At 55.1% G+C, this 14492-nt stretch overlaps 1 protein-coding gene across 3 annotated transcripts in view; it reads left to right on the top strand.

The window, feature by feature from the left end:
* HELZ2 (helicase with zinc finger 2) overlaps positions 1 to 14492 on the top strand; it is a 28438-nt gene that overhangs the window by 6667 nt on the left and 7279 nt on the right. For all 3 annotated transcript variants that reach the window (XR_010030071.1, XM_063172416.1, XM_063172415.1), the window contains exons 2-9: positions 2838 to 3983; positions 4078 to 4261; positions 4632 to 4739; positions 5291 to 5814; positions 6147 to 6779; positions 7908 to 8691; positions 9096 to 9171; positions 10464 to 13974. Coding sequence is in view for 2 of the 3 variants with exons in the window: in XM_063172416.1 (XP_063028486.1) it covers positions 2983 to 3983; positions 4078 to 4261; positions 4632 to 4739; positions 5291 to 5814; positions 6147 to 6779; positions 7908 to 8691; positions 9096 to 9171; positions 10464 to 13974 (6821 nt within the window). In the remaining variant the exon portion in view is untranslated. The remainder of the gene's footprint in view (positions 1 to 2837; positions 3984 to 4077; positions 4262 to 4631; positions 4740 to 5290; positions 5815 to 6146; positions 6780 to 7907; positions 8692 to 9095; positions 9172 to 10463; positions 13975 to 14492) is intronic.

Below are 14492 nucleotides of genomic sequence, written 5' to 3'. Positions count from 1 at the left end.
AAAAGCTTTAATTTGGCGTCAGCACTAGTGCTGTGCAGAGACTTTGAGCGGGGTTTGCACTTCCTCTTCCCTCCCACCTCCAGACCCAGAGCATGTTCTGGCAGTTTGCTCAGAATCAAACGCCTTCTTAAAAAAATAAACAGCAAGGAAATTGACCCCTTTAAAGGTGGAATATTCCCTCTTATCTTTTTCCAGCTGGGATGCCCTGGCTAGCCATGAATTCCGGTGGCACCCCAGCTGTCCTGCTCGGATTTACGGGCAGTTCTTCAGCGTTCGGTACCGGCGGGACCGCGTCTCCCGTGAGCTCTGCGGCCCTGGATGTGCCGGGCCCGGGAAGTTGGGCTCCCTGAGCACGGAGCCGAGTGCCAGCCATCAGGTTTCGTCCTCTCCCGCGTGTGTAGCTGAGGTTTGCTGGAGTTTTCACAGTTACGGTGTTGCACGGATGTCGCACAAACCCTGAGCGCCTTTCCCAGGAGGGCTCGGCCGGAGGCGGAGACTTCCAGAGGGAGGAAGGAAGGTGGAAGTGCTGAAGGGAGGGATGCCGGAGTGTTCCCGAAAGTGCCGAAATCAGGCAGTTCCACCGGGAACGCGCTGCCCTGGCCAGCTCCAGAGCAGCTGGAGGCTGAGCGTGACCCGTGTCCGCTCCGGGTGCGGGTTCGGGAGCAGCCCCGGCCCCGCTGCCAGCGCCGCCCTCCGGGTGCCCCTGCCCTGTGCGAGCCCCGGGGCAGCTGAGCCTGCGCTCACTCTGCCCTGGGGTCCCGCCTGGCTCCAGCCCATCCCTGTCTCCCGGGGAAAGCCCAGTGGGAATGCTCCCTTGGAGCAAACAGCCTCCCCAGGCTCAGACAGGAGGGATTTTGGCCCCCACGAGGTGCAGGGTTTTTCCCTCCTGCAGCCCAGCCCTCGGAGCAGGCTGTGTCTCCCCAGACTCTGCCTGATTTCCATTGTCTGGGGATTTTCTGGTACTCACAGCCCGGAGCAGCTCCAGGGGGTCTGCAGCCCCCTCATCGCTGTGCTGCCTTTGCTGGGAATCAGAGGAGCATCCCTTGATGCCCTTGGGCATGGGACAGATTGTTCCACTCTCCCTCCTCTCTTCATAGGTGCTTATTTCCAAATTTTCCCAAATTGTTTCGTTCCGGTGCAAAGCATTTTATCTGCATCAATCAGCAATTAGGCAGCACCAAAACCTCAGCTGTGGCTCCAATTTTCCTTTTTTTTGTAGTAGAACCAGAACAAACAAAGAGCTCCCGACCCCTGGACTACAGAAAGTTTTATTCCAGTGACCATGACCTTGTTTCAGCCGGAGGATAGGAATACCCTGGCTGTCTGCTGGCCCCAGCCAGCCCGGGGTCACTGCTCTTCTTTCACTGCCAGCCTGCAGCGCTTCAAGTGCAGGTTTGGAATTGAAGGCACAGAGCTGACTCTGGGTGATTCAGCCCTGGATGCAGAGCCCATGGCGTGGCACAGTGGCGTGGCACAGTGACCCCAATCAAGACAGCGCTGGCGTGGGAGTCTGCCACGGAATCCCACAGCTTCCCAGAATGGAAACCTGCAGCTCTGCCCAGTGCCAGGCTTGCTGCCAGGCCTTGAGAGATAAACTGAGCGGGTGTTTATCCGCCGAGCACGTGTCTGACCTGATGCACACACACAAGTAGGATTAGACGGCTCCTTCATGGCTCAGCAGCAGGTGGATGCTGTGAGGAGCTCTCTGAGGGTATGCTGGGAATGTGGGTGATGCTCCAGCCACTTCCAGCTTTGTGTTTGTTGTCTGGAGCTCCAGCAGCCTCAGCACTCCCTGCCCACTTTGCCCAGCACCCTGTTTATCCCAGAAAAGAGCAAAGGATACTTAATTAAAAATGCAGAAGCAATGCAGGATTTGTCTTCCTGCTCCATTGTCCACTGGCCCTCAGCTGTAAATCCTGCTCTTCCCTGGCTTGCCAGAGAGCCAGTCTGTGGTGGCTGCTGGCCAGGAGCCCAAGTTGGGTGCTCAGCATGAGGCTGTTGGCTTTTCTTGGCAGCACACCCTGCCCAGAAATGTGCCCCAGCATGTTCCCTTCACCCTGACCACGTGGCCCGGCCACCAAACCCTGCAGCATCATTCCCAGGGCTGCTCCTGGCCTCTGGTTACCCAGGAAACTGATGGCAAATGCTGGAGCTGGTGGCTGGAAGGGGCAGCGAGCCGTGAGTTGCCTTCCCCGCTGCCAGGGCCGAGCTCTCCCAGCCGGGTGTTTGCGGAGCTGTCGGCCCCTGTTCCAGCATGCCCATCTCCAGCTTTGGGTGCTGCAACCCAGGAGCTAAGAGGCTGGTTGCTTCATTAATTAGTTCTAATTAATCTTTTGTGCTATGGGGTGGATGGGCTGAGGGGCTGAAGCTGGGTTCCTCCTGCTCAGCGTGGAGGTGCCTGGCCAGTTTGGGGAAGAAAACAGGATAAAGAAAGAGAAAGTTGGCAGGAGGGACCCGAGGTGGGGCAGGTGCTGGCAGCAGGAGGAGGAAGTTGGATCAGGTGTCCATGCTCTGGGGAGATCGGTGGCTGCTGTGGGGACCGTGCTGGGCCCTCTGGAGCAGTTACTGCTTTGCCACTTTGGATGGTAAATGCTGATGGTCTATGGGGACACTGGGGACCAGGCTGAGCCCTGCCAGGAACCAGCACCACTCAGCAGCCTGATCCCTGAGCAAAACATTCCCCTGGGACCTGGGCTGGTGGGGGAACAGAGCTAAGGGAGAGCTGAGGCAGAGGTTGCCTGGGTGAGGTTCCTGGCTGTGCCAGTGCCTCTGTGTGCACCTGCCAGGGACTGTCTGATCTTTCCTGCGAAGTCACTTGTTCCTTGTTCCTTTGTCAGGCTTCATGAGTTTGCACCGATGACCAGCAGGTATGCAGTGAGCTCGGACAAGGCCACTAGCTCCATGGCACCTCCTCCCCACGGTGGCATCACCTTCTAAGATCTTCCCACCATTAATTGTGCCCTGCTCAAGCTGCTGCCCAAGATGCCAACAGCCAACGGCCCAAAGGTGCCACTGGGCAGCCTCCTGCAGCAGCTGGAGCTGCTCCTGGTCTGCTCCAAGTGCAGCGTGAAGGAGAACGAGATCACCTACCACCCTCAGGAGGTGGAGCACAAGTGCATGTACGAGATCCTGCTGGCGCGCTGCCGCAGCCGCCGGAGCACGGCATGGAGGAAGGTGTCCCGGCGGCCCGGCTTCCCCAACCCGGCGCGCTACGCTGTCTGCAGGTACTACGTGATGGGGCTGGGCTGCAGCAGGCACAAGAACCAGTGCACCTTTGCCTGGAGCGCGGAGGAGGCCATGGTCTGGAACTTTGAGAGGGAGCACCAGCTGGAGCGGCGCTGGCTGAAGGCGGCGGTGCTGCAGGCGCAGCTGGGGGGCCACCCCGCTGCCACCCCCCACCTCACTGCCAGCGCTGCCAGCGAGATCACCAGCGAGTTCGGGGGGCAGTTCCAGGAGATCTGCAAGCAATGCTTTTTTGGCTGCCCCCAGCGCATCACGGCGGGCGGCTGCGGGTGGCTCTGCGAGTCCCACCGCACCTGGGACCCGCTCCTGGTGCACGCCGTGCTGGACAGCCAGAAGAAGCAGCAGTACACGGCCATCCGGCCCTGCCCCGAGTTCATCGAGAAGCTCTCCTACTGCCGGTTCGTGTCCCGGGGCCAGCCCTGCCGGCACGGCCCGCAGCGCTGCCAGTACGCCCACAGCGACGTGGAGATGGCCGTGTGGGAGGCCGAGAGGGAGCGCGGATTGCAGCGCTCCGACCTGCTGCCGTCCGTGGGCACCGGCAGCACCAGCAGCAAGCCAGCAGCGCCCGAGCCCGTGTACTTCTACTGCCACGTCTGCCTGGTGACCTGCAGCTCGCAGGAGAGCTTTGAGAACCACTGCTCCTCCATCGAGCACGTGCAGATGCTCTCGGCCGACAGCTCCATGCAGTGGGTGCACCGCGCACCACCGCTCGGGCTGACCAAGTTCTCACTGTGCAGCAGGTAAGGCGTCCAGCAGGGAAGAGGGCAGGGGCAGCAGGGAGCTGCCGGCTCCCTGAGGATCCCCGTGCCACCAGGAACGCCTCTCTCCTGACAGAGCGGAGGTGTGTGAAATGGGGAACAGCTGCACCAAGGCTCATTCCAAAGAGGAGCTGCAGGAGTGGATCCAGAGGGTGAAGGTTTCTGTGAAGAAAAAGAAGCAAGCCCTGAAGGATGGGCTCTTGTCCTACCAGGACCGGCTCCTTGCTGAGTATCGGAAGTGCTCCAACGAGGTGTTAATTGTGAGTGGTGGGCACAGGGTGGGAGTGCTTTGGTCCAGCACATCGCAGGAATCCTCTGGTGTGAGAGCTTGGGAATGGAGCCCACTGCTCACTTTCCTAATGGGAATGCAAAAAGGGATGTGGCATCCTCCTTCCTCCTTTGGAGACAGAAACCTGAGAGCCTGCTCGGGGTACTCGAGCTATGCCGTGGGTCCTCTTGCTTCCCAAGGCTGCTGTGTGGAGCAGCAGTGGGTGAGGATGGAATATGAGGATGTACTCTTGATCGCTCTTGGGAGGACGTAGCGTAAAGGCAAGGATGAGGGAGGCACTGTGGAGGGCTGTGTCCCTGGGATGCTGCCTTCAGTCCCTCTCCTCTTATGACTCCCCACAGATGGCTGAGCACGTCGAGGGTGTCAAAGTTGTGTGTGAGCAGCCTCTGCATATTCAGCTGGAGGACAGGAAGAAGAAATACCAGTGGCATTTCAAGGTCCACTCTAAGGTTAGCTCAGTCTTTGCAGGGTTTTGTTTGCTTGGGCGGGTTTTAGTTATAATTTCTGCAAGGGGCAGAAGGGTGGGGATTCGGGCATGTTTAAATGAAAACATGTGCTGGGTACACAGGAGCTGCTCAGGTGGTGCCTGCACTGGGACTGTGTGCAGGGCATGCAGCCACTGTGTCTCCTGTTTTGTGCAGTGGTCCTGGGGCAGACCTGGCTGCTCTCAACACCTCGCCTGTATCATCACAAATAACAACATTCAGTTGATTTCCTGACCAGGATTTTGTAGATGTTGGGGGCAAGAGCCTGTCTTCTCCAAAGTAGATTTCCCATTTACTGCACACTGGTTGATATTAAACTGAAACCTGAGGTTCTCTGAGACCTTAGAGTAATTGCTGTGTGATTGCATGAGGCGTAAGCTGTGGTGAGGTTGACACCTCAGAGTTTGGTTCCTCTAGCAGCTTTTTCTAGGAAACGCTGCTGGAGCACCTCACCAGCTGCTGGGCTCTTCCCGTGGGCTGCCCTCACTGTGTCCCTGTCTTCTCCTCAATGGCAGATGCACCTGCAGCACGTGGCCCTGCTGAAGCGGGACCCTGGAATCAACTTCTGCTTCTCGGGGAATGGGCTTTCCCGGGGCCTGCAGTACCTCCGTGGGGACCACGTGGCCACCGTGTCCTCCTCGCCCCGCGTCGCGCAGGTGGAGGTCAGCGTGGAGAGCTGCATCCTGGGCATCTTTGAGCAGTGGGTGGTCTTCGACTTTGGCCAGCGCCCCGTGCTCATGCAGAAGCTCAGGGTGAGGGTGGGCCGGCAGGAGGCTCCCCAGCAGGTCCCCAGCACCAGGGAGAGCGCCCGCCCCGTCAACTTTGTGCGCTGGGATCGCGGAAACCGCATCATCGTTCCCAGCATGCCAAGGACTGCAGAAGACATGGAGCTGCTGGCAAAGTACAAACCTCCTGCTCTGGCACTGGATTACCAAAGTGAGAGTAGGGAAGTCGTTCCCATCACCCGGCTCAACTATCGGGAGAGGATGCATAGATTCCTCTTCCGTGAGGAAGAAGCTGAGCAGGCTCTGATTGCCAAGTAAGTGCCAGATGTGAATCCTTTTGGAGATCCCCTTCACTAGGGACCACAAGCCTGTTGCTAACCTTTGGGGCCATGCTGCTCCTGGGGTCTTCTGTTCATTCTGGGTTGGGTCTTGTGGTGCCTTTCCAGAAAACTGGAAACAAGAAGCATGGCTTGCTGGGTCTCATCCTGTGGCCATGGATTAGCTAGAGCATGATTTCTCTCTGTATGTGCTTGGGGGGCTGGCAGACCCTCTCTGGGTGTAGATGGCAATCCCCTCTCCATGGAGGAGGTCCCAGCAACTGCCAGATCCTTTCTCTGCTCTTCATTTGGGTGTTTCCTCCTTTCAGACTCAACCTGCGTGTGCTCATCTCGCTGACCCCCATGCTGCAGAGCCTCTCCATGGGGGCGAAGTTTGCTCTCTCTGGGGAGCTGTTTGCTGAAGTGCCTACCCCTTACAACCTCTCACCAGACACGGACGAGGGGTACCTGCTCAGCAGGTCTGTGCCCACCGCCTTCCTGGCGCTTGACCCACCTGTGGACAATCGGGTTTATGAAGTTTTTGTGGAGCATAAAGCCACCACAGAGAAGACCATCTGGCTACAGATACCAAGCAGATGCTGCTCGGAGCTGAACTTCAAGGCAGACACCTCCCACAAGGTGGAGATCCAGTTCCAAATAGACCAGCTGCTGTTCCGGCAGTGGCACCAAGCTGTGGACAGCCTGTCGGATGAGAAGCTGGTCCTGCCAGATGTTGCCAGTTGCTCCATCCCCTACTCTCTTGGATCCCCACAGAGAGGGAACAGCAAGCAGAAACAAGCCATCTCCTTCATCACGGGCCAGCCGACCACCAGCCGGCAGGTCCCACCTCTGCTCATCTATGGGCCCTTCGGCACAGGGAAGACATTCACCTTGGCCATGGCCACCTTGGAGATCCTCAGGCAGCCCAACACACGCGTGCTGATCTGCACACACACAAACAGGTTAGCAGGGAAGAAGCAGTGAGAACTGTGGGCAAGCTGGTGCATTGCTCACTGAGGGGGTGAAGGGGAGTCAGGGTGTATGAGACAGAGTTGAGCTGCCCTTTTCTCAGTGTGCACTTCAGTTGCTTTTTGAATTAAATTAGTTTTTGTTGAATTTGTCTTAAACTGCTCTACTTCCTGTTAGGAGGAAGCCTAGCATGGGTGGAAGTCTGTGTGGAAGAGCCAATGCAGACTTACAGAATCCCTGAATGGTTTGGGTTGGAAAGGACATTACAGCTTGTCCTGCTCCAAAGCCTTCCCCTAGACCGCGTTGCTCCAAGCCCTGTCCATCCTGGCCTTGAGCACTTCACATATTCCTGCCTCGTCATAAAATGGGAATGTGGATGGAGAGAGAGTTCTCTCCAGCCTTTACTGTGTACTCCAAGAAGTAGAAAGCTGCTGCCTGTCCATGCTGGGATAATGTTGTGCTCTAGTTGCCCTTGAAGGCTGTTTGGCTCTGTATGCCAATCTATTGACTTTTCCAGGGAGAGTTTGGGGAAGAGAAAATGCAGATCTGGTCTGAATGCCATTGGATCTGCCTTCAGAGAAACCAGGCCAAGACTGTTAAAATTAGAGCAGTTACACTGAAAAGAGTGTCCACATCTGATCCTGCAGGCTGTTACTGCCTGCCTCAGTTTTTAATGCATAATAGATGGTGACTGCTAATCTTAGCCTGTTCCAGGCTGTTTGCTTGCACGGAAGCTTCTCCTGTAGGTCTTGTCTCACCAGGGGATGGGGATGCTTTGCTGTCAGAGGAGAGCTCCTTGTCACTTGGCCCTGCACAGCATCAGGGGCACAGCTTTTGTGAGGCACATCACATTTTTCCATAAGAGTGTCAAGAGTTGTCGTAGTCTCAAATACCAACTCCTATTTTAAATCATGCTGTTGAAAGAGGCTGGGAATTGGTGACTGCGTAGGCACCCACTCCTTTGTGCAGTTGTGAATGTCTGCTGTGACAAGTGTGGTGTCACCAGAGCCAGGAGAGAAACTGCATGAGCGTTGCGGAATGATGAGAGAGAACTTTGTGTTGCAGAATTTAAGAACAGCACCGACGATTCCTTGACACTTTTCCCTTTTGCTCCCCTGCAGCGCTGCTGACATTTACATCCGGGAGTATTTCCACAGCTACGTGACCTCGGGGAACCCCTGGGCGGTTCCCCTGCGGATCATGTACACGGACCGGCCCGTCAGCACCATGGACCCCATCACCCAGATGTACTGCTGCCTCTCGCCGGACCAGCGCTCCTTCCGCCGCCCCACGCCGGCCGAGATCGACAAGCACCGCATCATCATCACCACCTCCATGCTGTCCAAGGACCTGAAGGTGTGCCCTGGCTACTTCACCCACATCATGATCGACGAGGCCGCGCAGATGCTGGAGTGCGAAGCTTTGGTTCCGCTCTCCTACGCCACTTCCGAGACCCGCATTGTCCTGGCTGGGGACCACATGCAGATAACCCCGAAGCTGTTCTGTGTTGGGGGTGGGCAATCTGCTGATCACACCCTCCTGAACCGGCTCTTTCAGTTCTACCAGAAGGAGACGCATGAGGTGGCCAAGAAGAGCAGGATCATCTTCAATGAGAATTACCGTTCCACCGCCGGCATCATTGAGTTCATCTCCAAGCATTTCTACGTCGGCAAGGGCAACGCTATCCGCGCCAGTGGGAACATCCCTCCCCACCCCGAAATTTATCCCCTCGTGTTCTGCCATGTGTCTGGTGTGGCTGAAAGGGATATCTCCATGATTTCTTGGCAAAACATCTCTGAGATAATACAAGTGGTTGAGAAAGTGAAGGAGATCTATCAGAGGTGGCCAGATGAGTGGGGTGTCCGGGATCTGAAGAAGATCTGTGTGGTCTCCCATGGGACACAGGTACCTAGAGGAATTCTGCATTCCACCTGAGGGGGCTATGCCAGCACTGCTGACTAAACACTCCCTAAGAAAGACCCTTTTAATCTATTTATTTGTATTTGTGCTAGTAAAAATAGGAAATCTGGGGTCTTCTGTGCCTTCAGTGTTTTTTTGAGCACCCTCCATTTAGGTAGAGTGTCTTGGGTGGTTGGAGCAGAGATGGTGGGATGGCTTAGTTAAACACTTCTATCAGCATCTTCTAGGCAGGTTAATTACAGAGCAGTGGGAGCTCTGGCTTAAGTCAGCCCACATGTGTGGCTGCTTTCAAGTAGTTTGGGAAACCTGCAGCTGGGCAGGATGAGGGACTCTGGTGTTTGGTGGGTGGCCTTTCTGAGCTGAGATCAGTTGTGCCTCTTTCTTACCAGGTTTCTGCAACAAGACAAGAGCTGAGGAAAAAGCAGCTGCAAGAAGTGGTGGTGGAAAACTATGAAAATTTGCCAGGTTTGTGTTTTGTGCAACAGTCCTTCATGCCTGGCTGCATTTTGGGGTCTTCTGTGTGAGTCATACGCAGCTTTTGCAGTCATGCTGGTGGACATGAGGGTCCATAGCAACTACAGCCACGGGGTAACAGGCAGGAGGAAGAGACACAGAGGAGTTTCCAACACCTTTACATTTTCCTCCTGGTTAACACGCGAAATATTGGCTGTTGTTGTGGAAAAATACCTCTCTGGGAGGTGCTGCCAGACAGAGCTCCCCTGTCCTCTCAGTGTCGCTGCCACCACCACAGTCCCAGTTAGGAGGGAGTGCCTGGAACTCCTTTGGCTGGTTTCCATACCTTCTGGTTGGTAGAGCTTTGATTTTGTCTTTTCCTGCGTGAATAAGATTTCTCACAGAATTAAATCTCTGCCCAGCTGATTACTCATTTCAAATATATGGACTTTGCTTTGTAGGAGGGTAGAAACCCTGTAAGTGCCATCCCAGAGACTTGAGTATGTGTGAATCATGTGAAGCCCTAAGTACCAGTGAGGGAGGCTAGTGACAGAAGGGAATTGAAACCAGGATGGGTACCAATCACAGAACAGCTCACTAGAGGAGGAGTCTCCTGCTCTGGATGACAAGAGGCTGGTTTTGTCCTCAAGGACTTAATTTATGACTCATCCGTGTTTGTTTTCTTTTTTTTCTTTTTTATTTTTTTATTTTTTTATTGCGCAGCTGGGACTCCTCGTGGTGAGAATAACTGACCCCAGGGGGTGTTTGTGATCTCCATACCCTTTCTTTGCAGTCTCTTCCCAGCTCTGACATCACTAGGATGCCTCTTGTTGGTTGTTATTTGTTTTGTGACCAGCAGAGCTCTTCCTGAGGGGAGAGAGGGATCCTTGCAAATGAGCACTGCTCTTGTTCCTGCAAGACCCTCAGTTCCTCATGGAATTTGAGATTCACAGCAAACTCTACCCCTGTTTGCAAGGAGGGGCTGCTGGTGGCACTGGGCATGCTGGGCTACTCTGTGGGTGCTCATGGCTGCACTGGTGCAGTGCTCTGCCTTTATCCCATCTCCAGGCTGTCCTTCCCTCCCTAGTGTGTGGGTGGTGGTGCCTGTGATGTCCACCCTGGTTCATGCACAGAGGATCTCAGGATCCCCCTGCTTTACTCACGTGGGGTGGCCCCCATATTTCAGCCAAGCAGGGTTACATCAGTCCATGGCCATGTGACACAGCGTAGGCAGGTGGCAGCCAGGCAAGGTCTTCCCTGCTGGGATCTCATGAGTGACCTTTCCCTTGTCCCCTCTGGTGCAGGGCGTGAGTTTCGGGTCATCATCATCAGCACGGTCCACACCAGCGAGAGCCTGCGCGTCTCAGCCTCCCACCACCTCGAGTTCTTCAACGAGGCCAGAGTGCTCAACACCATCATGACCCGGGCTCAGTCGCTGGTGGTTGTGGTGGGGGATGCCGTGGCCTTGTGCTCCCACGGCCAGTGCAGCAAGGTGTGGAAACGGTTCATCCAGCAGTGCATCGACAAGGGGAGCATCTTCCCGGAGAGCCTGACAATGGCTCACATCAAACAGGCTGCGTGCGACAAGGAGAGCTGGAGCAGGAGCCTGGAGGGGGACAAGGACGACAGCGACGCGGAATCCTCGAGCTCTGACTATGACAGCATGAATGCTGATGATCCCATCCTGCAGGAGCTCTTAGATGAGAGCAAGAACATGCTGGTGACAGTGTCTGACGAAGGGCTGCTGAATGTGAAGGCCGAGGCTTCAAAGCAGTGGAAAGACAAGCGGGAGTACGTCAGCTTCTCCTCTCAGATGATGCAGCAGTACCAGCATATGCACCCCCAAATGTACAAGAGGTGTGAGCTGATCAAAGAGGCGTTCGACAGAGCTTCTGCCTTCACCCTCAATGACTCCCCTGCCATGAACATCCAGATCAAAGGCAGAGTTAACTGTGGGACAGCCTTCACTGGGGATGAGGTGCTGGTGGAAATCCTGCAGAACAGCACAGGTGATGGCAGCAGCCACCGCCCACAGGGGAGGGTGGTGGGCATCCTGAAACGTGCTGAGAGAGAACCCACCTTCATCTGCATGATGGATGAGTTTGATCCCCGTGTGATGATACCCATCGATCCCACTGTCACCAAAATATTCGTCCCAGGGCTGAAGGAGAAACCCAATGTCATCCCCATCCGCAGGTTTGTCAAGGGGCAGTACAGAGTGGTCAGCTGTGAGAAGATCAGCCAGGAGATGAGGAGGTGCCAGTTCTTCTGTGTCCAGGTCATCTCCTGGAGGGAAGGGTTTTACTACCCTTTGGGGATAATAACAGAGGTACTGCAGGCAGCACTGACTTTGGAAGAAGGCTTAAAGATCCTCGCCTTGGAGTATGGTTTGGAGAAGAAATACCCGGCTGCTGTCACCAAAGAGTCAGCCAAATACACCTCCAACAACAACATAAACCTCACCAAGGAAGCTCGGAAGGACTGTCGGAATTACATGACCTTCACAATTGACCCCGAAGGTGCCAGGGATTTGGACGATGCCATCAGCGTTAGGGATCTTGGGCGGCACTATGAGATTGGGATCCACATTGCAGATGTGGCTGGCATCATTCCCAAAGGCAGTGCCTTGGACCTGGAAGCAAAGAAGCGAGGTGTCACCTTCTATGCTCCCAAGCAGGAGCCTCTGTGCATGTTCCCACCCAAAATCAGCCAAGATGTCTGCAGCCTCCTGCCGCAGAAAGACCGACGGGTGATCTCCTTGTTTGTCACCGTAGAGAAGGAGACTGATCAGATGCTGAAGGGAATCTTCACCATCTCCGTGATCCGCTCGGACAGGCAGCTGTCCTACGAAGAGGCAGAGCTCTGCATTAAGAACTGCTACAGGGCATCAGCAAAAGCCCTTTGTTTTGATACCCTGGAGGACTGCATTGCTGTGGCTTATCACTTCTCCAGGATCCATCGGAAGTCTCGGCTACAGGAGGACTGTTTCTATGACCGGCTGGATGAGGAAAGTTCCCCAGGTAACAGGGGGTCCCATCAGATGATAGAGGAGTTAATGATCATGTTCAATAGTTTCGTGGCCGAGTTCCTCACCAACCAGGAGGTGACCAGAAATGTCACTCCTCTCCGGTGTCAGTGTGAGCCAAGTCTTGCACAGCTGTCACACATGAAAAACAAGTACAGCCACATCATTCCTTTGTCTATTCATCTCTTGCATCACCTTGGAGAAATGCCTCCTGCTCAAGACTCCCCTAAAAATGTGGAGTTCAGTCTTCTGGGCCCCATCTGGGAGCACCTGCAGTCAGCTGCTAATGCCCGTGACTTCCAGAAGATGCTCGACCTCGTTGTCACTGATGACATCCACCCAAAGCTGGCCCCCGTGGTCCTGGAGTTCAGGAGACTGCTCAGCCGCTCCTATTTCTGTCGCTCCAACTCCACCGTGCAGTCGAAGGCAGGCCATTACTCCCTGCACGTTGACTCCTACACCTGGGCCTCCTCTCCCATCCGCCGGTACGTGGACGTGGTGGTGCAGCGGCACCTTCACTCTGTGCTCCGCAAGAAGCCCCTCATCTATTCCGCGGACGACATTGAGTTCCTCTGTCACGACTTCAACAGGAAAAATAGCCAGGCACTGACGTATGAGAAGAGAGCCCACTCCCTGCAGATGGCCAGCCAGCTGAAGGACCAAGTCCTGCAGAAGATTGCCTTTGTAGTGGATATTGAAGAGATGAGCAGGTTTTTTAAAGCCCTGTTTCCCCTGAACAACGAGAGTCTTCCAGATCCGCAGAGAATTAGCTACAGGTCCCTTCAGCTGATAGAGCAGCCTGTGTTCATCCAGCAGCGGAGCAGCATCAGGCTGGCCTGGAAGAGGAGGATGTACTCTGCAGAGACAAAGGAGCAGAGCCTGCGGGAAGGACCCCTCTGTGACAAGAGTGTCACCCTCTTCCGCACCCAGACGTGGCAGGAGGTGCTGATGGCCATCAGGAACGAGGAGTTTGACAGGGCTGCATCCCTCCTGCGGCAGAGCAAGGAGCTCTACCACCGGCACATAGGCTGGGTGAGGAAGAGCTCCTGCTCCCACTACATGGAGCTGTCCCTGGAGCTGAGCGCCGGCGACGCGCTGTGGTTCCAGCTCACCACCGACATCAGCCGCGGCTTCCTGGTGCCCTTCGTGCAGCTGTGGTGTGTGACACCGGGCTTTGAGGTCTGCCTGCAGCACATGGAGAAGCCAATCGACTGCTTCTCGGCCTACGCCACGCTGCAGTCCAAGGACAAGTACAAGAGCGCGACGGAGTACAACAAGGTGTGGATGCCCATGAGTGCCATGGAGTCTGCGTCGTGTGCCGTGGCCGAGAATGACTCAATTGTCCTCCATGATATTAAAATAAAGTGGGCAAACCAAAGGACGAGCAAAGGACAGCTGCAAGGGAGCTTTGTGGTGAACAAGAAGTGGTTGGAGGACTGCTCCATTGAAGTGGACTTCTTCCACTGTTACCTGTGCATTCGTTTAGGTGGGCTGAAGCTTCCCAAGAGCCCTCAGAGCGATGAGGAAAGCCTCAGCCATGGCCTCCAGAACCTGTCTTTGCTTGACAATGGCAAATCAGAGAACAAACTTGTGGTTGATCCCGATACCTACACCTGGGTGGCTCACGGGGTCACAGAGGAGTTCAACGATGACGAGAAGTTGGACAGGACTGGTCATCAGACTGTGAATTTTTACATCCACTATATGTCTATGGAGACCATCCCTGTGGAGATCTCACAGGATTCTGCAAGGTTCACAGTGGAGCTCATTCCAAAGATGCTGCCAGACATGTAAGTGGGCTCAGCAGTGTGCTTTGGTTAACCTGGCTTCCCACAGGACCCCTCTGCTGCACCCCCAGGGGCTTTCCTCACTGCTGTGGCTGATCCCCTGAAAAACCTGCTCTTATCCTTGCTCTGACTGGCCATCCTGTTGGTCTGTGGGTTTTTGGTGGGGGTGGCAGCACCCTTTATGTCTGCTTTCCAGAGGGTCTCATTCTCTTCTGGTTGTCCCTGAGAATGGGGAGATAGGGGAAGGTGGTGAAATTTCCCTGAGCACCTGCTTCTTATATTACTGCAATATGTGTTTTAAAAGCCCAAATGAAGCCGCGGAGTGGGATTTGCTTAGAGGAAGAGTTCCCTGATTTCCAAATCATTCCCCTTTGCTGCTGCTGCAAAGCAAGTTGTGCTCTTTTTAAATCAGAGCTGGTGTCTAGTTTGCCCTTCCTTGCACACAGCACAGGCTGCTATGCACCCCCAGTGCTGTAGCATTCTCAGGGCAGAATGTGCTTCCTTTTGCATTGTGAATTTTA

This window comes from Melospiza melodia, chromosome 19 (genome assembly GCF_035770615.1).
Source record: "Melospiza melodia melodia isolate bMelMel2 chromosome 19, bMelMel2.pri, whole genome shotgun sequence".
Taxonomy (NCBI): domain Eukaryota; kingdom Metazoa; phylum Chordata; class Aves; order Passeriformes; family Passerellidae; genus Melospiza; species Melospiza melodia.
This window is presented reverse-complemented; position numbering and strand designations above follow the sequence as displayed.